Source organism: Pleurodeles waltl, chromosome 1_2, assembly GCF_031143425.1.
Source record: "Pleurodeles waltl isolate 20211129_DDA chromosome 1_2, aPleWal1.hap1.20221129, whole genome shotgun sequence".
NCBI classification, from domain to species: Eukaryota; Metazoa; Chordata; class Amphibia; order Caudata; family Salamandridae; genus Pleurodeles; species Pleurodeles waltl.
In genome coordinates this window covers 194,000,512-194,025,059 of record NC_090437.1, presented here as the reverse complement: position 1 = coordinate 194,025,059, position 24,548 = coordinate 194,000,512, and the positions used below count along the sequence as shown (strand labels likewise).

The following is a 24,548-nucleotide window of genomic DNA, read 5'->3' as shown; positions in this document are numbered from 1 at the left end:
AAGATCTTACAGTGGGTTTTTAGCCCGCCCACTGCTTACCAGTAGCTGAATTTATTGTCACTATCATTTGCTTGCTTCTTATTTGATAGCTTGCCTTGTCCCTCCCCTGGACCATATCCTCCTTACTGTGTCTACTTCCACTGCTCCCTTTTAGATAACTACTTATTTGATGGCATGTGTGGCTGTAGATACACATGCTCCTTATACTTCTTGCATCTAGTGTTGGGTTTGTAAGTTTGCAAGTTGTTTTTCTTCTAAAAGTCTTTTGAGTCAAGAGGTGTAGTGACTTCTGCTCTTGTTGGTAATTGGCATGGTCATTGATTCCATTGTAATATTGATTTCTTTAGCCTTTGGGTCTGGTCGTGTTTCACAGAACTCCGAGTTGAGACCGTGTTTTGGGAATTTTTCCCTTTCGGGGTCCACCCATATTCAGCGGTATTGCTATCAAATGCGTTTACTCCCACCCTTTGCGTTTCTGGACAGAAAACATTGCCTGTCAGATCAGCAGGCCCAATCAGAGGCCCTTTCGGCTGTGCCCTTTGGGCCGCCATTTTCTTAATTCCATCAAACTCAAGAATGACTTCCTAATGGAACAGACTCTTTTCTGTTTTTCTCCAAAGTGCCACACAAAGTTCCCACGGACCAACCAACATCAGGTCTGTAATCTGTTCGACTCCCAAACACATAGAAGGAGGACTGCAAGGCCTGTCAGTCTTTTTGATCTAAAAAAGACTCTATGGGACTGAATCATACATTGTAGGCAAATGCAGAGACAGGAGATTGAAGATACACGCAATATCTTTAAACACCAGGGTGTCGAGTGAGAGAAACAGGAACTACAACAGGCCCATGCGGCAGCAGAAGAGGCCTCTTTGATCAAGGATGGCAAATCCAAGGAAGAGGTAGACCTCAAAATGCAGGATCTCCCACCGGTACAGTGTACTGTAAGTGCAGATATCGTAGTCCGGCTGAAAAAGACACCCAAGTTCCTCCGAAAAGAAGGCTACCAGGCCACCACTCCCAACAGGCCACGGTTGGCACCGAAAATCAGTTTCTGATGCCCTGCCCTTGGGCTCAGCACTGAAGCACAAGGCTAGGCCAACCGCCTCTGTGCCAAGCCGACTAGCTCCACCTTTTGGCACCGACCACCTCTGCTCCACAGTCTGCACCGACCGCTTCAGCGTCGAAAAATGTGCCACAGCCAGTTGTGGCATCGAGTGTTATAAACAGGCACCACAAATGGAACCAAATGCTTCGGTAGAGCTAATTCTTCACAGAATGAATAAAAAACTCAATTCCAAACAAAAACAAATCCACATGCAGCCTCAAACTGGTCAGATTTTGGCAAAGACTGTTATTAACCAGGCCTTCTTCATCAAAGCAACAACTTTCCTTTGAAGAGGCTATTGATTTGCCAGTTTCTACCAACAAAAAGAGGACTGAAAGATTCTACCACTTTATATCTTCCTTTACCAGCCTCTCCTTCAGCCCCAACACCACCTCCTTCACCTTCCCCCTTCCCCCCCCCCGCCCTTATTCACAGTGTGAGCTGCTTGATTACTACCCTTCAGGGGTCCATACACTCTTTCACTGGGGATCAGGGGACAAGGGACACAGCACCTTTGACTTACCATAACCCTCTGACTCTTGTTCAGCTTATGATGTTGATCCACAAATTGACACTTACCCAGACCTGTACCCTTCTAAGCCATCTCCTCCAGATGATACCACCTCTTTCCAAGAGCCTATTGGTAGGGCAGACACTTACCACCAGTTACCCTTAGATAAAGAGCCTAAAGAGGATGACTTTTCATTTGAGACCCTCTCCACTTCACATAGAACAACACAGTACCTCCCTATGCTAAGAGGAATGTTGAGGCACTCAGACAACATCTTCAAAGATCCTGCTAGGGCATGCATTATCACACCAAGAGTGGAGAAAAAATATCAAGTCTCACCTACTGACCACTCTATTTTTATCAGAGAACAAATCACACCTGATTCTTTACTGGTATCCAGTGCCTGTAAGACGGCGAATTCCTAAGCTGCCAGTGATGCTCCACCTCCTGACAAGAAGAGGAAGCTCATCGATGCCTCTAGCAAGCGTTTTGCAGCCCAGCCTGCCAGTCACTGTGGGATTGTTAGCTAGGTATGACAGCGCACACTGGGACAAGATAGAGGAACGCCTCCAATACCTCTCAGAGGTTCATAGGAAGAGAGGCCAGGAGATAGTTACTGAGTGGCAACTCATCTTTTATAATTCTATTAGATGTCCCTTAGATTCTGCGGACAGCTGCCAGAGGAATCAATACAAGTGTCCTGCTACGTTGTCACTCATGGTTACGCATACCAGGCTTTAAGCCAGAGGAGCAGCAAACCATCTTGAATGTTCTTTTTGATAAGGAACAACTTTTCACCCTCAAGATGATCAGGCACTTGAAAAAATCAAAGGATACAGATGTAGGGAAGTCTGTGGATGGGATGCAAATCCCTAGTACCCATGGTTACTGCCACCCTCCATCATACAAACCTGGCTCCAACCCAACACCAACTGATGCCTCGTCATCTTATCACAGATGACAGTCAACAGTCCTCCCCTAGAGGTATTTACAGAGGACCATACAGGGGAAATAATACAAAAGGAAGGGACAAAAGTGTTTCGACATGTCTCTAAACAGTGACTCCGTTCTCCTTCCCCTGACTAATCTACACATGTCTAGGACGATTACAACAGTTCCTCCTCCCAATCTGTCAACATATAACATCAGATCGCTGGGTGTTGGACATTATCCAAAATGGTTACTGTCTGGATCTCATTTCCTCACCTCCAAACATTCTACCTTGCACTTACAAACTATCCATAGAACATGTAATCTTGCTCAAACAGGAAGTTCAGGCCCTTCTACTCAGAGGAGGTAGAGAACCCGTCCCTACGCAACATCAATGGTCAGAAGTATACTCCCAACACTTCCCAATCCCCAAAAAGGACGGATCATCTTTACTGCCAATATTAGATCTATGGACATTAAATCATTACATCCTGTTGGAACATTTTCACATGGTCACCTTCCAGGACATGAACCCACTTCTTCAACAGGGTGATTTTCCCTCAGCACTAGACTTAAAGGACTCTTATTTTCACATCCCTATGCATCCAGTACATCACAAATATCTCAGATTTGTGATAGCAGGCAATCACTACCAGTTCAAAGTTCTCCCATTCTGTGTAACTACTGCACCTCATGTATTCACAAAATGTCTAGTGGTAGTAGCAGCGCATTTGCACTTACAAAACATTAATGTCTTCCCATATCTAGACGACTGGCTTACCAAAGCCAGTACTCTCTGTTTGTCTCCATTACACCCAAACTACCATAGACTTGCCACATCAACTAGGCTTCACCATCAATTTCCCAAAATCTCATCTTCAGCCTCTCAAGATCCAACCCTATCTCAGAGCTACTCAAAGCACGCAGCTGGGATTATCTTATCCTAGTAAGCACGAATGCAGAACTTCCAAACACAAATATCTGATTTCAACCCTGAATATCCGGTCACAGATGTGTCATCAGTCAGCTAGGTATGATGGCTTTGTGGATCGCCATATTGCTGAATGCACGACTACACATGCGTCCACTGCAGGAATGTCTGGCAAACAGTGTTCTCAGTCACAGGGTCAGCTGGAAGATATAGTGATAGTAGACAGCTGCATCCATTGCTATCTGAAGTGGTGGAACAAAAACAGCCTGGTTAAAAGGATGGCCTTTCCTCGACCCTGTCCATCAGACCATATTGACAATAGACGCATCACAGACGGGGTAGGGTGCTCACCTTCAGGATCTCACAGTCCAAGGTCTCTGGACTGCCAAACACTGCATTCTACACATCAACTACCTTGAACTTCTAGCTGTTTAACTAGCTCTGAAAGCGTTCACTCGTCACCTGATCAGCAAGGTTGTCCTGATCCATACAGACAGCATGACAACCATGTATTATTTGCAGAAACTGGGAGTACACATTCTCTACTGCTCTCTCGCCTATTGCAGACATTATGGTGTTGGGCTATTTGTCACAACATCTGCCTACTAGCGGAACATCTCCCGGGGACGCACAACAGTTTTGCCGACCTCCTCCACAGAATGCAGCAACAAGTCCACGAGCGGGAAAGCCACCCACAAGTCCTACTCCCCTACTTTAAAAAAAAGAGGGTTTCCAGACATAGCCCATCAGCAGAAAACGCAGAATGCCCAAACTTCGCCTCCAGGTTTCCTCACCCTAAATCAAAGGGCAATACTCTGTGGATGAGCTGGTCAGGGATATTTGCCTATGTCCCCCCTCCCCCCCCCCCCCCCTCTTATTCCATTTCTGGTTTGCAAGCTCAGAAAAACATCCCTCACATTAATACTAGTAGCCCTCTCATGGGCTGGACATCCCTGGTTCACCACCCTCCTAGAACTATCAGTAATTCCTCACGAAGAATCTTCCCCTCAACCTGGACCTTCTCACTCAAAACCATGGACACATCAACCATCCAAATCCCAAAGAACTAAATCTTGCAATATGGCTCCTGAAGTCATAGAATTTAGATATCTTAACTTTCTTCAAGAATGCATCGACATTTTTAAAGAAGCATACAAACCTCCCACAAGAGCATGATACACAGCACAACTGAAACATTTTTCTTGCTATTGCCATTCAAAACAAGTGGACCCTTTCCAAGTCACAGTGCAGGACATTCTGTTCTACCCTTTTCATTTGCAGAAAGCCAACTTGGTGTACACTTCCATAAGATTTAATCTTCTGCGATAGCTGTTGATCTTCAGAACAGGCAGCAAATTTCACTTCTCAAAATTCCAGTCATGAAAGACTTCATGGAAGGGCATAAGCGAGTGATTCCACCAAGGACTCCTCCAGTACCTTCTTGGAATCTTAATATAGTACTCACGGGACTCATAGGTCCACCGTTTTAGCCTTTACATTTGTTCCCTCTTCAGTTCTTAAGATGGACAGTGGAATTCATTGTTGCTATCACTTCACTTAGGTGTGTTAGTGAGCTCCAGGCTTTAACCTTACAAGAACCATTTTTTCAAATACTCCGCGATAAGGTAGTTCTTCGCACCTACCCTAAATTCCTACCAAAAGGTGGTATCTCAGTACCATCTCAACCAGTTCATTGAGCTGCCAGTTTTTTCCCTCAACCAATCTGTTTCAGTAAGAGCTCTTCACACACTAGATGTTGAGAGTGCTTATGTTCTAGTTTGATAGAACTAAAACTTTTAGATAGACTAAATACCTTTTTGTTGCTTTTTCACCACCACACAAAGGCAACCCTATTTCTAAATCTGGCATAGCTAGATGGATTGTAAAATGTATCCAGATTTGTTTTGCAAAGGACAAGAGACCATTACCTATTTCTCCTAAAGCACATACCACTCATAAAAAAGGAGCAACCATGGCCTTTTAGGAAATATTCCTATAGCTGACATATGTAAGGCAGCTACATGGTCCACCCAACACACCTTCACCACACATTGTGTGGATATCTTGGCACGCCGACACGCTATTGTAGAACAGGCAGTGCTACATACAGTTTTCCAGACAACTGTAACACCCACAGGTTTGTCACCTCTTTTTGGAGGGCACTGCTTTACAGTGTATGCAGAGCATGTGTATCTACAGCCAGACATGCCATCAAACGGGAAATCTTACTTACCCAGTAAGCATCTGTTTGTGGCATGCAATGCTGTAGATTCACGTGTCCGCCCTCTTCTCAAGACACCTATGGTTGTTGCAGTTTATTTCCCTGATGGGTATATTTTCATTTGCATGGATCCCTCCATATTTACTCTTACACTACACTCCATTCACACCCACCTGCAGTAAAATATTCTAACAATGGAGTTGATGACCAAGCGCATTACCGGCAAGAGGAGGAGTGACGTGAGCCTCGTGATTCAAAAGGCTTTTAGAGGAAACTTCTGGACCCGAAACTAGATGGCAGAAATATACAGAACACGTGAATCTACAGCACTACATGCCACAAACAGATGCTTACTGGGTAAGTAATATTTTCCTTTTTCTCTTTGCCTAAGCACTCCTAGTGCATGTGTGTTCTAGCTTACTCCTGTTTCTCTCTACCCCAACTCTTCTCATGTTGCTATTTCTTGTCTGTGTGCTTTTCTCTCTCCCACGCTGCTCACATTTTTTTTTTTTTTGCTTAAGCACGCCAAACCTTGTTTTCCAGCAGTCTTCTGTGTATGCTTCTTTCTGCTCCATGTGCTCTTTCTCATCCGAGTGCTTCTCTTCCCCCCATGCTGCCCCACCCTGTACTCTGTGTTGCTCTCTTAGCTGTCTGCTCCTCCAATACACTCCTTACCTCCACCCTCAACATGCAATCCTTTGTTTTAAAACAAAAAAAAGTAATTCTTTCGTGCTAAATTTTTAAAAAAAATGTATTTACCAAACCAAGTGGCCCCTACGACCTATGAGTGTTAATTTAAAAAATTGCAGCTGATGGCTCTGGTGTAATTACAGTGGCATGCGCATGCTTTCTGATGTATGCACACATCAGTGGATTGAAAAATCACCATCTTTAATTTTTTGAGGATGGTACACAGGGTTTTGACGCATTACAGCACACCCCCTACAGCAACTGCAAAACCAGTATGTTGAAAAGGTGAGACCTATTGGCATTGCCAGTGCTAGTTTGTGTTCTTATTTTGCACTTTTTGTGCTAATACATTTTGGCATTGCCAGTGCTAGTTTGTTTTCCTATTTTGCACTTTTGTGTTAAAAATATAATTTATTTACTGGATTGGTGTCTGCTATCTTGAATTGATAAATAAAAAAGAGAAGTTGCCTGCGTCATTCTGTGGGTATGCTCATGGGTGGTGAAGCAAATGCACATCTACAGAATAATGCGATCAGCAACAGTGGATGCATCATGGCACCTTAACCACCCTCCCCCTCGAATGCTGTTCAGAATTGGCAAACATAATTTTGCCAGTGCAGCACAGCATCAACAAACCGCATTGCCAAAAGGTCCAAAAGTTAAAACCCTTTGGCTTTGCCAGTACCCATCATTATAAGTTATCATGCATCATGAGTAATATCCAGGTTTAAGCAGCAGTATTGTATGTAAAAGTGTAAGTCTTGGATAGTATGCCCACCATAATTTGTTTCTTGAAATTAAAAGATAGAGAGGAGACCCAGCTCTTAGAGGAATGTTTGTATGTGAAGAACAGAGTTTTCTTTTTTCCAAACGGTTTGATGTTTCTTAATGGCTGAGAGGATATTGAAGAGCGTTTCAGAGGTGGGAAACATAGCTATTGTCCTGGAAGACTAGGAAGAAGTGTATTCCTGATGATTCTGAAGCACAAAGTTTAAATGGATTGTGTCTGGGAGTCTTTGAAGAAAAGGAAAGTGAGGTGTTTTGTTCTTGATGCATTGCGCCCCATGGAAAACCTGGCAGCAGAACTCAGTCGGGATGCTGTAGAAAGTATTCAGTGCACCATCTGAAATACGTACTGTAAAGGCAGAATTGCGTACAAGGAAGATCAATTTGGCATAATCATAATAGATAATAATATAAGGCATTTAATTGACATTTTATGCGACATCCTGGGGTTTGCCTAAAAGTATTCTTTATTTAGCATGAATCGCTTGTTTTACAGGACATCGGCTAGACTTCATTCACAAATGGGGCTTTAACAGTGCCTGTGTACCTGGCATGCAACTGCTGTAAAACGATCTAAAACAAGGCACCGCACCACAAGGCAAAGTGCTGGACAGGACCAGTGCAGGTTCTTTCATCCTTTAAAGCACAGCACACTTACTCGAGGTACCCTTAACCTACTTTTTGTAAAACACTAGCACGTTGACTATTTCTCATCTCAAATTATAAGGTAGTTAAATGTTACCTTGAGCAACCTTGCTGGGTATTTAAAATCAGGTACAACTATAGCTGCAGTTATAAAATGCTACCACACTTAAACCAAGGATTTACAGCCAGGTCAATAAAATGGAACCTGAGCAATATCAGTGCTCGCTAACGACATCGATGGCGCAGTGGATCCAAAATATTAGCAGTGAACCCCAAAACAATGAATGTGACTAATCTTCATAGGGCCCAAAAAAAGTAGCAATAGCTTAACAATGAATGGTATTTTAACATGTGGCTGCTCAATAGCTGGAACAAAAACTCTCTTAAGAGAAAAAAAGAAATAACAAATCCCTGCCTGGGTTAAACAAAGGAAGAAAAAGCTGATAGAATATTCTAAGATGAAGAGGTAAATTGTTCGGTTAAAGCTATGTGTTTGAAGACCCTATCTAAGACCAAATATATCTCGTTTCAGAGTTTTCAGGTAGATCTTTCCAAGGTAGATTATGTTACAGCTTGCCTTTCTAGGCACCAAATATCAATCCTCGCTCGCTGCTTCATGTGGCATGTTTGCATCATTAACGCTGCCACGTTTGAACCTTATAATGTTCCACTTCTTGGTGTTCTTTTATCAAGGACAAGTTTCACTTTGTGTAATGGATTCCATTAAAGCAAGCAAGTTCCACCAAACATCTTCACCTTAAATAAGGTTTATTTTCTGTAGTGTATTTCTGAAAGGGATTATTTGTTCTTCTCAAATCACACAGCGCTGAATGTGTAACTGTTATCTTTCCTAAATAAATTATTACAAAGCCCTTGCATTTGACCTGCCATAATTTTAACATTTAATGCTGAGTTGTCACCATTAGCAGATTGCCAGACACGGCCTTTTAGGATCGCCTGCCGGGACCCGGCAACGTGACCAAATTCAGTGAAATTGTTAAGAAAGCACCAGACCTGCTTTAGTAACTAATGACACATTTCAAAGCCAAAACCATGTGAAATTAGGTTACGTTTCCATAAGAAGCACTTACAGTACGTCAAATAATATAATTAAAAAGTGAAGGCCAGCTAGTTTAAATGGAAAAAGAAAGGTTGTGTTTGTTAAGAATTGAAATCATTAGGTAATTCTCTTAAAATCAGTTATGAAATTAAATGAACTTTGATACCACAAAAAGAGTATAAACAATTCTACAGAGATAATTTGTCAAGGTAGGGTGTGGTTTGGTTGTAATTGTTGTTTTTGTCTCTTGTCAAAATGAAAATAGTTCAAGTTGTGAAATCTAAACTTTCAGCTGAACTTAAGGCAGACGTCCAGCAGTGCAAACATTGGATCTGTAGGATACTTTAAAAAAAAAATTAATTCCCACGATTGAATTTATAAAGTATTTTATTTTCTTGAATTCATAATTAATGTATACACAGGTGTACACACACTTCATTCATTTCTTTTCCTTCCTTTAACAGATGTTGCAGGCTTGCTCAGTTCAACATTTACCAGTCCCATATGCTGCTTTCCCACCCATTATTTCCACGGATCCGTTTTTATTGCATACGCCACATCTTTCCCCTCATCATCATGCTCACCTACCACCGCCAGGCCAGTTTGTCCCCTTCCAAGCACAGCAGTCCCGATCGGTAGGTAAACAGTTTAGTTTCCTGATTGTTCTTGTTTTCAGTATTGCCTAATTGCTACGTTACATTTATCAATAAAGCACTTAACAGTTAATTTGTTCGTAAGAGCAAATCCAATTGTAACATGTTTTTGGTTTCCAGAGAGTGCTCTAAAATGAATATCGCGGGCTACGGCAGGTGTTTAATATGATGGGTCTGTTCATTGACGCTCCAACCTTGAATGGCAAAATGTGCCTTACTCTTGCCACCAGCAGCCTACCTGTAAACCGTCGATGTACCATAAGGGGATTAAAGGAGTCTGCCTTAGTGCAGCGCTCTACAGGTTTCCGGTTAGATTTATGCTGCATAAATACCAGGTAACTATAGACACTGTGCATGGGGTGCTTGTTATAGCACTTAACCAATACAAGATTCCATAACACTTTTAAAAAGAAGAGATGGAACTCTTCAAACAATACAAAACAGCTACGTTAACGCAGCATTTGTTACATTTTATCATTTAATGCTAAAATAAAATAAAAGAACAGTATAAAACATTAAGCAGCAAAAACTACTAAGAAACGCCACATACCCAGTCCTGCAGCACAGTGACATCCCGATTGTGTTGTTCCAGTTCTGTTGTTGAAATGTTCTGCCAATCACAGACGGGACTCGGCCTGATTAACATTTTGTTCTCAAAGTTGTTCTCGGGAAGTATCATTTTTGTGGTTCACCTACTTCAGAGTGAGATTTTATTTTCATTGAGGTAATTTGTAAAGTGCTGCGTTTTATTTCCCTATTGCTGTGGCACTCCTTTTGCTGTTAAAGAAACCCCAGAGACATGATCTATAATAGCATTTACCATGTAGTATTTCATGCTTTCGATTTTTTTTTTTTTTTTTTGTTTAAGTATGAGAAGAAAATTGGCATTTCACCGGAATCTGCAAATGAGAGGATATGAATTTATGAAGCACTGTCTTGACAATGGTCCTTCGCTCTTATGAATTTTATCGGAGTCATCACCATATTAATGGGTCAAAGCAACAGAGAGGATACGAGTGCTTTGCACCTACCAGTTCACATTTAATTCTTTTGATACACATCAAAACTTAACCATGGTGCTTCCTGCATTTTAATTATATATCTTGAAATTGTTAGAACCCTCAAAGTAGACTGGAAGTTTATGAGAGAGGAATACTCCATAAAGGGGGCCTTCAACTTCAACGTTTATGGCTAGTGTGGGGGTACCTGATAAGCAGTGGTTGAACACCAAGACCCATTGTGGTTCTGAGGGAGCCTATTCCATATTGCTAGTGGGTGAGCTTGCTAGACTGCGCCTCCATGTAGTCATCACCAGAACTTTATACCACTGGAGGAGCATGCAGCCAGAGTTTTAGAATTGGATAGGGACACATTTTGGAGCGTCACAGAGCCAGCCACAGGAACAAAAGCCAGCCTCTATTGGTCTTGTGCATAATATGCTAAATATTCGGGTTGTTGAAATTTGCTGAGCATCCTTTTGGTCAGCTCAGACTTTTTCCAGTCATTACTGCATTAATTGTGATTTTAAAAGAGATACCTTAGAAAGCTGGATCTCTCTTTGACTTTTTTCATGACTGTGTTCTTTACTGTTCCTGTTCTTAGTTTATTGATTCACGTCCTCTAAACATACAGTTTTTCTCTTCTATTCAGGGTCATCGAATACCATGATTTGAAAGCAAACATTGGTTGTTATCCTAGTTGTCTGGCTTGTATGTTCTTGAAAATTTCTTTAAATTCATATCCAACCCCCACTATTTAGTTAAACCAAGTGTATATCTAGAGGTGTGTCTTTTTAATTATTACCCTGACCTGTCAGTCAGAAATTAATTACCAACTCCCCACATTATGTACATTGCTCCTTAGCTAGATTAGTGAAAATACCAATGCATATGTATAAATGCTGTGCATTCTGGACCAGTGGAGTCTTGAGAATCCTGAAAGGAACAAGGCATAATTTAAATATATAAAGGGCTCTATAAGGTTCATTAACCTCTTTACACAGGCGTTTCAGTCAAAACAATAGTTCATAGACCTGAATTTTACTCTAATTTACTTTATTTCAAAATAATATTAATTTTTGCCTCTTACAGGCATGTGTTTTTTATCAATCCTTTTGTTCTCTACTTAACATGTGTTGTCTGGAATACAATAGGTGGAGAGATTCTAAATATTATACATGCATAGAAAAGAACAAATTACTTACTTTCTGTAACACTCTTTCTAGTAGAGACTCTAACTGCAGATTCTTCACATTCGAATACTCTCTAGGTCACAGATTTGATGCAGGAAAGTTTGAATTAGTATCCCTGCTTGCCAGGAGGTGGTGCCTTAGACTCAGCGTCTGTTGTCTGCACCAGATGTGGCAGGCACAGGGCTACATAGTCGCCTCCTATGCCCGCTGACATAATTTGCTTTCTTGACTTTTTTCACCTTACAACTGCTAAGCCAAAATCAGATTAGCTGTGATCAGTGCTGTAGGAGGTACCATCTTGCCTGGCACGTTATCCCCATTTTTTTTTTTTACATGTATGTCAGTTTGTTTTTGACTGTCTCACTGGGATCCTGCTAGCCAGGACCCCGGTGCTCATAGTTTGTGGCCTTAATGTGTGTACCTGTGTAGTGACTAACTGTGTCACTGAGGCTCTGCTAATCAGAACCTCAGTGCTTATGCTCTCTCTGCCTTTAAAATTGTCACTATAGGCGAGTCACCATTATTTACTAATTCTAATTGGCACACTGGAACATCCTTATAGTTCCCTAGTATATGGTACCTAGGTACCCAGGGTATTGCGGTTCCAGGAGATCACTATGACCTGCAGCATTTCTTTTGCCACCCGTAGGGAGCTCAGACAAATCTTACACAGGACTGCCACTACAGCCTGAGTGAAATAATGCACACGTTATTTCACTGCCATTTTACACTGCACCTAAGCAACTTAGACGTCACCTATATGTCTAACCTTCTCTTAGTGAGGGTTAGGTGCAAAGTTACTAAGTGTGAGGGCACCCTTGCACTAGCAGAGGTGCCCCCACATAGTTCAGGGCAATTTCCCCGGACTTTGTGAGTGTGGGGACACCATTACACGTGTGCACTACATATAGGTCAATACCTATATGTAGCTTCACAATGGTAACCCTGAATATGGCCATATAACATGTCTAACATCATGGAATTGTCCCCCCATGCCAAATCTGGTACTGGGGTACCAATTCCATGCATCCCCGGGGCTCCACTATAGACCCCAGATACTGCCAAACCAGCTCTCTGGGGGTTTCTCTACAGCTACCGCTGCTGCCACCCCATAGACAGGGTTCTTCCCTCCTGGGGTCTTGGCAGCCCAGTCCCAGGAAGGCAGAACAAAGGATTTCCTCTGAGAGAGGGTGTTACACCCTCTACCTTTTGAAATAGGTGTTGAAGGCTGGGGAGGGGTAGCCTTTCCCAGCCTCTGGAAATGCTTTGAAGGTCTGTGCCCTCCTTGCAAAAGCCAGTCTACACCGGTTTAGGGAACCCCCAGTCCCTGCTCTGGTGCGAAACTGGACAAATGAAAAGGGAGTGACCACTCCCCTGTCCATCACCAACCCAGGGGGGGATGCCCAGAGCTCCTCCAGTGTGTCCCAGACCTCTGCCATCTTGAATCCAGAGGTGTGAGGGCACTCTGGAGGCCTCTGAGTGGCCGGTGCCAGCAGGTGACGTAAAAGACCCCTCCTGATAGGTGCTTACCTGACTAGGTGGCCAATCCTCCTCTGAGGGCTATTTAGGGTCTCTCGAGTGGGCTTTTCCTCAGAGAACGACTTGCAAGAATTCAGCAGAGTTCCTCTGCACCCCTCTCTTCGACTTCTGCCAAGGATCGACCGCTGACTGCTCCAGGACGCCTGCAAAACAAAAACAAAGTAGCAAGAAGACTACCAGCAACATTGTAGCGCATAATCCTGCCGGTTTTCACTACTGTTTCCTGGTGGTGCATGCTTTGGGGGCTGCCTGCCTTCAGCCTGCACTGGAAGCCATGAAGAAATCTCCCGTGGGTTGACAGAATCTTCCCCCTGCTCCAGCAGGCACCAAACGTCAGCATCACTGGTACTCTGGGACCCCTCTCATCCTGACAGGCGTGGCCCCTGGAACACAGGTGGTGGACCCAAGTGACCCGACTGTCCAGTGGTCCAACTGTCCAAATTTGGAGGAGGTAAGTCCTTTCCTCCTCTCTCCAGACAGTAATCCTGTACACAGCGTAAACTGCAGCTGCTAGGGCTTCTGTGCACTTTTCCAAGGAATCCTTTGTGCACAGCCAAGCCCAGGTCCCAGCACTCCGTCCTGCATTGCTCAACTCCCTGAGTTGACCTCCAGCTTCGTGGGACCCTCTTTTGTAGTGTTGAGACGACTGCCATGCTCAGTCTTCTTGAACTCATGTTCCAGGACTTCTGCGGGTGCTACCTCTTGTGCGTGGGCTCTCTGTTGCTGAGGGCCCCCTCTGCCTTCTCTCCCAAGTGGCGACATCCTGGTCCTTCCTGGGCCCGGGCAGCACCCTTTTTCTTCAGCCGCGACTCTTGCAGCTAGCAAGGCTTGTTTGCGGTCTTTTGCCAAAGAAACAACTCTGCATCCTCCAGCACTCCGTGGGACATCATCTGCACGAAGGAGAAATTCCTAGCACCTTTAGTTGTTGCAGAATCTTCAGCTTCTTCCATCCAGAGGCAGCCATTTTGCACCTTTATCTGGGGTTTAGTGGGCTCCTGCCCCCCCCTTGGACACTTTCACGACTCTTGGATTTCGTCCCCTTCCTTTACAGGTCCTCAGGTCCAGAAATCCGTCTTCAGTGCTTTGCAGTCTGTTGTGGTCTTTGCAAAATCCACTATCACGAGTTTAGTGTGTTTCTGGGGAAATAGTAGTACTTTACTCCTACTTTCCAGGGTCTTGGGGTGGGGTATCTTGGAAGCCCTTAGTGTTTTCTTACACTCCTAGCGACCCTCTACACACTAAACTAGCCTAGGGGTCCATTCGTGGTTCGCATTCCACTTTCTTAGTATATGGTTTGTGTTGCCCCTAGGCCTAGTGCATCCTATTGTATTCTACAGTGTTTGCACTACTTTCTGACTATTTTACTTACCTGATTTTGGTTTGTATTTATATTTGTGTATTTTCTTAACTCCTAAGGGAGTATATCCTCTGAGATAATTTTGGTACATTGTCACTAAAATAAAGTACCTTTATTTTTAGTAATCCTGAGAATTGTGTTTATGATATAGTACCTGTATGATATAAGTGGTATAGTAGGGGCTTTGCATGCCTCCTAATTTAGCCTAAGCTGCTCTGCTATAGCTACCTCTATCAGCCTAAGCTGCTAGAACACCTCTAATCTACTAATAAGGGATACCTGGACCTGGCACAAGGTGTAAGTGCCATCAGGTGCCCACTATAAGCCAGGCCAGCCTCCTACAAGTGTGCAGATCCCTAGATTGGGATCTGTTTAGATGAGAGTTCAGTTCATGGAATGGTGAGGATGGGTGGGCCAGTGTAGAAATAGAATCTCTTTTAGAGAGAGTGTTACATATGGAAAATAACTTCTTCTTCTGAGAGAGGTGTTAAACCACAGATTCCTCCTCTAAGAATATATACCAGAGCATTACCTCTCAGAAGATGGGTTCATGATCTGGCACAAACCAAGAAGTCCTGCAGAACAGGAGAATTGCCTGCCTCAACAAACCTAGCTATCCAGACAGTAGTGGTAAGTCAATCTATGGAGTGGCCCCCACATAGCCACCTGACAAATGCACTTGCTATCCTTGTTGTAGCCTTGACTCTGGGTGAATTAATCTACAAGTCTTCAGGAGGCTGCTTCTTCGCTAATGCCTAGCAGGTCATTATGCAGGTTATTATCCTGTGAGAGATTGTTCTTTTCTACAGCGCTTTTCCTTTCTTAGTTTCTGTGAACCCAGTGAAGAATTGATTGTCCACTCTGTTCCCCTACTTTGGATCTTTTATATATTCAACAGGCTTAGAAAAATGTACTCGCCCACTCGCTATAGCGAGTCATATTTTTTCTGATGGATACACCTACCTGTGGATTCCTCAACAAAAGAATTCTCCCCTCGCGCCAGCCTCAACGGAAATTTCTTCTAGCTCTGCACGTCGACGATGACGTCACAATCGCCCGACTCCACGCGACACCGTATGACGTCATCCAGGCAATAAGAAGCCCTCGTCGACGTGCAGACGTCAGTTCCCTTTTTTCCGTGCCCGAGTAACGGTTAATTCTTCAAGGCTCACAGGGAGCTACTGTTTCCAACGACGGTTACAATGTCGCAGCCAAGGAAATCCGGCTTTAAACCATGTAACCAGTGCGGGGGTCGGATGTCGGTTACCGACCCCCATGAGAATTGCCTCTGGTGCCTTAGTTCCGACCATGAGGTCGAGTCATGCGGCTCTTGTCAGCGCATGAACCCTAAGGCACTTAAAGAGAGGGAGGCAAAATTGTTCTTGGCTCGATCCAAGAAAAAGAAGGAGAAGCGTCATCGGAGGGAGTCTTCTTCGAGATCCTCGAGATCTCATCACCATCATAGTGACTCTCGGCGCCGTCACGGATCTCGGCAAGGGACGGTCTAGATCAAGATCGGCTCCTCCGTCAGCTCGGCGCCGTCTGACGTGGGAGATTAGCCCGACCGTCACCCCTCCGCCTCTTACGACCCCGACGTCACCCGGGTCGGTCTTTGAGGTCGAGCCTCCCCAGAGGCCAGAAGGTTCTCCTGGCCAGGAGTTACCTGGACCTTCTTCGGTATCTAATGCCGGCGCCGGTGCAGCAGCAATACCCGGCTTTCCCGACTCCGGGAACCGACCCTGCAGCATTCTTAAACGCAATGTTTAACATTTTTACTTCCGTGACGCCGGGTGGAAGTCAAGCAGGTCCGTCTGGCCCTCTGGCCTTTAATTTGGGCGTTCCGGCGTCTTATAAATCGACGCCCTTCACCCCATTTTTATCTGCTGCACCTGAAGCGGCGCCGATGCCCATGACGACGCCCAGACCGACTACACCTGCTACGGCACCGTTGGATTCGCTTCGGATCCGACCGACGGTTAAGAATCCTGTGGAGCCGGAGGTTCCGGCTTCGGACGGATCCGAGGTTCGGCGCCAATGAAGATCTTCGCGTCGGCCGACGCCGGGTCTGGAGTCAAGGCTTAGATCAAGACGTCTGGCCCTGCGACTTTTGGAGGAGGAAGAATATGCAAGTCAACACTTGGAGGAAGGTGAAGTTTTGGAGCCCTCTGGTGACTTCCAGGGTCTGGATACATACAGCCAGTGGCTTGGACACTTCCCCGGAGTGGGATCTAGCTTCCCCTGGAGAGATCACTGAGGAAGCGGCTTCATTCCACGCAGTCATTAGGAAGGCTGCAGACTTTTTAGACCTTCCCCTCCCTACTGCGGAAGTCAAAAGAAATTTGTTAACAAAGGTTTTGCACCCGGCTTCTGCTTCTGCTGAGCCTCTTTTGCCCTTTAATGAGGTGCTGCTGGACCCCATTAAGGACATCTGGATGAAACCTGTGTCCACCGCTGCGGTCAACAGGGCGGTGGCTCGTCGCTACCGGGCGGCGCCTGGTGATCCGGTGTTTCTCTCCAGACAACCAACACCGGAGAGGCTAGTGGTGCAAGCCTAATTTTCATCCAGATCCTCTCCTGGCTCGTTTCCCGGAACACCTGCGGACAGGGAATCAAAAAAGATGGACCATAGTGCAAAAAAGACCTTTTCGTCTTGCAGTATGGCCTTAAAGTCATCCAATGCAACCTGCATACTGGGACGTTACATCCATGCCCTTAAGGAGGAAGCGAAGGGCCACCCTAATTTGTCCCAGGAGATGTTGCAGCTGTTGGCGGATGCTCAAGCGCCAGCGACTCAGGTGATCCAGTCGGGATTGGACACTTCAGACTCGGTGGCTAGAGCTATGGGCACGACCATAGTTTCTAGGCGACAGTCTTGGCTACGATCATCTGGCTTCTCGTCGGACGTGCAGGCAACACTTCTTGATCTTCCCTTTGATGGAGAGAGGCTCTTCGGCACAAAGGCTGACTCTGCCCTGGAGCGTTTTAAGGAGTGCAGAGCTACTGCAAGATCTTTTGGACTCCAGTTTTCTGCCTCATCCTCCTTTAGAGGTTTTCGGAGGTTTAAAGGATTTGGACGTGGCTCTTCCTTTCGTGGAAGATTGCAAGGACCACATCAATCTGCTTCTACCCTGCCATACAGATCCTTCAAGGGTAGGGGCAGAGTCCGTACGAGAGGAGCCACCTTGCAGCACTCTGCCTCTTCCTCTTCTTCGGGAGGGGTGCAGCAAGGAAAGCAGCCGTAGTCCTCCTCCACTTCCTGTCCACTTGTCTCCGGTAGGGGGGACACTTGCCCATTTTCTTCCGATGTGGGAGGTTATAACATCGGACTCCTGGGTCATCGACATTGTGAAGAAGGGGTACACTCTTCCCTTTCGGGAATTCCCTCCTCCCTTCCTTCCCCGCCCATCCTTCTGTTCGGAAGACCATCTTCTCCTATTACAGCGGAAGTATTGTCCCTATTAGCAAAAGGTGCGATAGAGTTGGTTCCCGAGCAGGAGAGGGGTCAGGGCTGTTATTCAAGATACTTCCTGATTCCCAAAAAGGATGGTCGGTTGAGACCGATTTTGGACTTGAGGATTTTGAATTGGTTCCTCAAGCAGGAAAAATTCGAAATGCTGACCCTTTCACAGGTTCTTTTGGCGTTGAACAAAGGAGACTGGATGGTGTCGGTCGATTTGCAGGACGCGTATTTTCATATTCCGATCCTCAAATCGCACAGAAGGTATCTCTGTTTTGTGGTGGGATCACAACATTATCAGTTTGCGGTCCTCCCGCTTGGTCTTACTTCAGCACCTCGAGTCTTCACAAAGGTGATGGCGGTGGTAGCGGCAGAGCTCAGAAGAAGGGGGATAGCGGTATTTCCCTATCTGGACAATTGGTTGATCAAAGCCAAAACTCCAGAGCTCGTGCGGCGCCATCTCCAGTCGACAACTCAATTGTTGTACGACCTGGGTTTTTCAGTCATTGTACCCAAATCTCACCTGGAGCCCTCAACGCCTCCTGTTCATAGGGGCAGTATTAGACACGACATTGAATCGGGCCTTTCCTCCACCCCAGCGGGTCCAGGACATTCAGGCGTTGATTCCAATGTTTCAAAATGGAGCGGTAGTTCCAGTCCTCAAGGTCCTTCGTCTGCTCGGTCTGTTCGCTTCTTGCATACTATTGGTCACTCATGCACGCTGGCACATGAGGGCTCTTCAGTGGTGCGTCCGCAGGCAGTGGTTTCAGCACAAAGGGGATCTTGAGGACTAGATAAAGATCTCCAGAGACACTGCAGTGGATCTTCAGTGGTGGGCAGCGGTCGACAACCTGTCACAAGGAAGGCCGTTCTCGCTACCCCCACCAGTGGCCTCAGTGGTAACGGATGCTTCCACTCTAGGGTGGGGAGATCATCTGGGGGACCTGGAGATCAAAGGCCTTTGGTCTCCAGTAGAACAGAGATTACACATCAATCTGTTAGAATTGCGGGCAGTACGTCTGGCTCTCAAGGCCCTCCTCCCTTCCATTCGCGGTCAGTCAGTCCAAGTTCTAACGGACAACACTAGCACGATGTGGTATATAAACAAACAGGGAGGAGTGGGGTCGTATCTTCTCTGCAGAGAAGCTCTTCGTCTCTGGTCCTGGCTTCAGGAGCACAAGATCTGCTTGGTTGCACATCATTTGGCCAGAGTCCTGAACGTGCGTGCGGACATTCTCAGTCGACGCAGCTCGGTCGACCACGAGTGGCGTCTTCATCCAGATCTGGTTCTGTATATCTTCCGGATGTGGGGATATCCACAAATAGATCTGTTTGCAACTAAAGAGAATGCGCAGTGCCCGCTATTTTGCAGCCTCCAGTATCCAGTGCAAGGAACTTTGGGGGACGCGTTTCAGACGACCTGGAAGGGTCAGTTGCTTTACGCGTTTCCCCCCATACCCTTGATTCCTCGAGTTCTCAGGAAGATCCGCCAAGACCGAGCTCAAGTCATCCTAATAGCTCTGGATTGGCCGAGAAGGGTGTGGTATTCGGACCTTCTCCAGCTCTCTCAGTGCCCGCCGCTCCGTCTCCCTTGCAGGGCGGACCTCCTCTCGCAGGGGCAGATTCTACACCCCCACCTCCAGAGCCTGCATCTTCATGCCTGGAGATTGAACGGGGCAATCTGAGTTCCTTTTCTCTCCCACCAGGTGTGGTGGAAGTTATTTTATCGGCCAGACGACACTCCACCAAGTCAATCTATGCTAATCGTTGGGCTAAATTTGCATGCTGGTGTGGAGAGAACAGTTTAGATCCCTTAAAAGTTCGTTTATCTGATATTTTGTCATTTGCACTCTATCTGGCACAGAAAGGTTGTGCGATTGCCACTGTCAAAGGTTATTTGTCTGCTCTATCCGCTTTTCTGTGCCTTCCTGATCAGCCATCCTTCTTTAAATCTCCTATTGTTTTAAAGTTCCTAAAGGGGCTCACTAACAAGTTTCCACCAACACCATTCGTTATGCCTCAGTGGGACCTTAACTTAGTCTTAACGTTTCTAATGGGGTGCCCGTTTGAACCAATGCACTCTTGCTCTTTACGGTTACTAGTATTCAAAACTGTTTTCCTGGTGGCCATAACATCTGCCAGAAGGGTTATCGAGCTTCAGGCTCTCACTGTGGAACCCCCATACCTTTCTTTCTTTAAGGACAAAGTGATGTTAAGGACTAAGGCGGCTTTCCTACCGAAGGTTGTTACACCCTTTCACCTCGGGCAGTCGATTACTCTCTCTTCCTTTTACCCTCCACCTCACCCATCCAAGGAGGAAGAAAGGCTCCACCGGCTGGATCCACGAAGAGCACTGAGCTTCTACGTCGCCAGGACGAAAGAGTTCAGACAGGATGATCAGCTCTTCGTTGGATACGTGGGGAAGAGGAAAGGTAGAGCGGTCCACAAGAGAACGCTATCCAGGTGGGTCATTCTATGTATTAAGATTTGCTATTCTTTGGCGAAGAAAGATCCACCTGTGGGGCTTCGTGCCCATTCCACCAGGGCCAAAGCAGCTTTATCGGCTTTGGCTAGAGGTGTTCCTGTGGCTGACATCTGCAGGGCAGCGACCTGGGCATCCCTCCATACGTTTGCCAAGCATTACTGTTTGGATTCTGAGGTTAGGAGGGATGGCCATTTTGCTCGCTCGGTGCTGCAGGATTTCTTGGTTTGACCATTCGGGCACCCACCTCCAGAGGTAGTACTGCTTTGGGACTCTTCTTTTGGTGAGGAATCCACAGGTAGGTGTATCCATCAGAAAAATAAGTTACTTACCTTCGGTAACGCTTTTTCTGGTGGATACAGTAACTACCTGTGGATTCCTCACGGTCCCACACGCCTCCCCGTTGCCTGACTTATTCTTGTAATTATGTATATAATTGTTTCATGTATATAGTTATAATAACTGTATATGCAATTCCTCTGCGAATTAAGGTAGTTCAAAGAAGATCTTTTGATCTTGCTTTATATATATATGCACATATTTATTTCTCTCTGGTATTGAGCATTCATTACTGTTATTTAGAATGTGTTTTATAATAAATGTTCTATTTTCATTCATGTGGATGAATATGTGCTCTTTAGGTTTAACCTGTTCGCCTCTAAGGCACGTAAAAAATGGTGATAACTGACGTCTGCACGTCGACGAGGGCTTCTTATTGCCTGGATGACGTCATACGCGTTGCGTGGAGTCGGGTGATTGTGACGTCATCGTCGACGTGCAGAGCTAGAAGAAATTTCCGTCGAGGCTGGCGCGAAGGGAGAATTCTTTTGTTGAGGAATCCACAGGTAGTTACTGTATCCACCAGAAAAAGCGTTACCGAAGGTAAGTAACTTATTCGTCAGGTCGAGCTATTTTTAGGACCTACTTACCCCTTCTGAAGAGTTGACAAAGAGCATGTGTTCTGTTCAGTCAGAAAGTAGAGGAGCAATAAAGATGCCTTTAAATCTTGGTTTTGTCAAATTTGCTCTGTGTTCAGAGACAGAGGACAAAAGTCAGCTTGTCTTATAATTAATTTTCCTTCTCTCTGCGGAGTTCCAGGATTTCCATAATGTATTTCAGTAGTTGTGAAATCCCATTGGTTGTACTTCTGTATGATGGAAAAAAAATATTTTAATAGGATAAAAATAAACCAGAACACTTTACTTTGTTATGTGCAATGAATAAATATGTTTTCCAAAACCAGATTTTCACAGATTAATACATACTATAGTTTTACTATAGTTTTGCCAGTAAAGCCGCAAGTTAGTTGGAAGGACATTTCTTGGAAATGTTCTGTCTGTAAATGAGTGTGCAAACACATCATGCTTGGGTAATTAATTTATTAAAAGTGAGTGTTTAAACATAAACTGAGAAACAAACCTGCCCTGATGGCAATACTGTTTGTAAACTAAGAGGCAAGTACGGGATCATGTGTTCCCTATATATGGGCTAGGTTCTTTTTTATACATGAAGCAAACGTTTAGTATATTTAATCAAACAAAGACATTTTTTGCACAGCAGAAATGCTGAGCTCACATATTTGAAGGTACACTCATATTTGACAATGAAGAAAAAGGTGACTCTGTAAACAAAAATATTTGACTAGGACCACACAATTTGTAACATTGTAGTTATGGTTGAGTAGATGATTCAAGTTACTCGACCTGCAAGTCTAGTAACTTTTATGATTTTTCGAGGCCTGTTGCATGCTTAAATCATTTCCTGTCCTCGGACTGGGAATCCCTGGTATATTAGCAGTATACAGTGTACAATGTAAAAATATACAGTGTACAATCCAAAAAGGTCATAGGCCTAAAACAACATCATTAGTAGCACATGTACCTCATTTGAAAGAACCTGAAGTTTAGCCAATGAGGTGGGAGCCAGAACATTCCTACTCCCCTTGGAGGCCACCATATTTTCAGGTTTCTACCGTGCATCATGTGCGAGGGAGTCCCCTTTCAGAGCTCTGTCCTAACATTTCAGTGACCCTTAAATTGTATCCATTTAGTCTGCCCCGGATCCAAACCTGCCCTATCTTCAGCTACTTTATTGGGAGCCTTCTTTTAGGGAAGATTATTACAATCTCTGGGCAGGGAGATATTTGGTCTGACAAGCAACTGTCACCATGGCTGACAAGGAGAAGAGATTTCTTTTTAACACCTGTTTGTCTTGTGGCAGCAAGGAGTTTTACACTGATAACCCACACTCTCAGTGAATTTAATGTCCTTATCCAAGACATAAGTGTAGGAGAGTGCCCCTTTTGGCATGGTTACCATCCACACTTGTTGCCTGAAATCTGATGCTAACTTGACTGAGGGTGTATTGGGAACCTGCTAACCAGGCCTCAGCACCTATTTTCTTTCCCTAAACTGTACCATTGCTTCCACAATTGACACACCCCTGGCACATAGCTAAGTCCTTTGTAAAGCTACCAGTGTTACCAAGGGCCCTGTGGCCAGGGAGGGTTTCTGAGGATTGCAGCATGTATTGTGCCACTCTAAGGGACCCCTCACCAGACACATGCGCACTGCCATTGCAGATTGTGTGTGTTGGTGGGAAGAAAAAGGTCAAATTGACATGGCATCCCTCTGTGGGTGCTATGCCCACAAAATACTGCTGTGGCATGTGTAAGTCACCCCTCTAACAGGCCTTACAGCCATAAGGCAGGGTGCACTGTACTGCAGGTGAGGGCATACCTGCATGAGCAATATGCCCCTACAGTGTCGCTGTCCATTCTTAGACACGGTAAGTGCAGTGTAGCCATATTGAGTACATGGGCTGGGACTTGTCATTACGAACTCCACAGCTCCGTGATGGTTTCACTGAATGCTGGGAAGTTTAGTATCAAACTTCTCAGCTCAATAAACCCACACTGAAGCCAGTGTTGGATTTATTGAAACGTGGACACAAAGGGCATCCTAGAGATGCCCCCCTGAAACTCACCCAACTCTCCTGTGTGGCTGTCCTGTCTTTGCCAGCCTGCCATTACCAGACAAGTTATCCAGTACTGGATCTTTCATAAATTCACATGCTTGAATCATCCCCGTCGTCGAAGTGGGAGGCCCACAGTACACTATAAGAGCAGTAAGTAAAAATTTCCATAGGCTATAATGCTAACACAATTCACACATATAGCCTGTCCATGTCCTTTTGTAAAAAGGCTGCAGCACCCTCTAGAATATTCCCCAAAGAGGCTTATTCCCTCCGATTTTCTACCACATGTTGTGTGAAGGGAGTCTCCCTGAGCTCTGCTCAGTTTTTTTTCCTCTCAAGAAAGATTTTTCTTCAGAAAAATGTCTGATTCTTCTAGAAAAGGCCTTTTCCACCCTTGTAAGACCTGTGGCAAGAAAAGGTTACATGTGGATGACCCACATAAAGATTGCTTATATTGCTTACATCCTGAGCATCCGGTAAAGGATTGTAAAATATGCTGCACCTTCTCTGCTAAGACCCTTAGAGACAGAGAAGGAAGACTGTTAATCTGGTTGCAGGCTAAATCCTGTACTTTTGGTGAGGAGAGTGATTCAGGAAGGCCCATAAAAGGTCCAGATATGCGGACCTACGGCAGGCTGAAAAATCCAGAAAATACCACAAGAAGCACCATAAGGAGGCTGCCAAGGACATTTAAAGCTCAATTTAATTTGAGCCATCCTCTCCTTGTCCCAAAAAGGAGTCACGTCACCATTCTCCTTCATCAGAGCCTTCCACTTCTAGAAAGATGTCTCTTAAATTCAAGTCGACGAACACACTACCGTCGACGATAGCGATGATTACACTACCACTGACGACGACAACAACAACGACAGTTTCAACAACTACCGTCTCCACCGTCTTGTCGACTGTGACCACGTTGACGTCTGTGGTAAAGGCTCCCTGTAAGGAAATGGCTCCCTGTTGCAGTCACCCACCACTTTTTGCCTGATACTGATGCTGACTTGACTGAGA

The 24,548-nt window shown here is 45.0% G+C and overlaps 1 protein-coding gene across 5 annotated transcripts in view; it reads left to right on the top strand.

The window, feature by feature from the left end:
* RNF38 (ring finger protein 38) overlaps positions 1-24,548 on the top strand; it is a 724,979-nt gene that overhangs the window by 441,322 nt on the left and 259,109 nt on the right. For all 5 annotated transcript variants that reach the window (XM_069237710.1, XM_069237731.1, XM_069237718.1 and 2 more), the window contains one exon: positions 9,347-9,517. In XM_069237710.1, the coding sequence (XP_069093811.1) occupies positions 9,347-9,517 (171 nt within the window). The remainder of the gene's footprint in view (positions 1-9,346; positions 9,518-24,548) is intronic.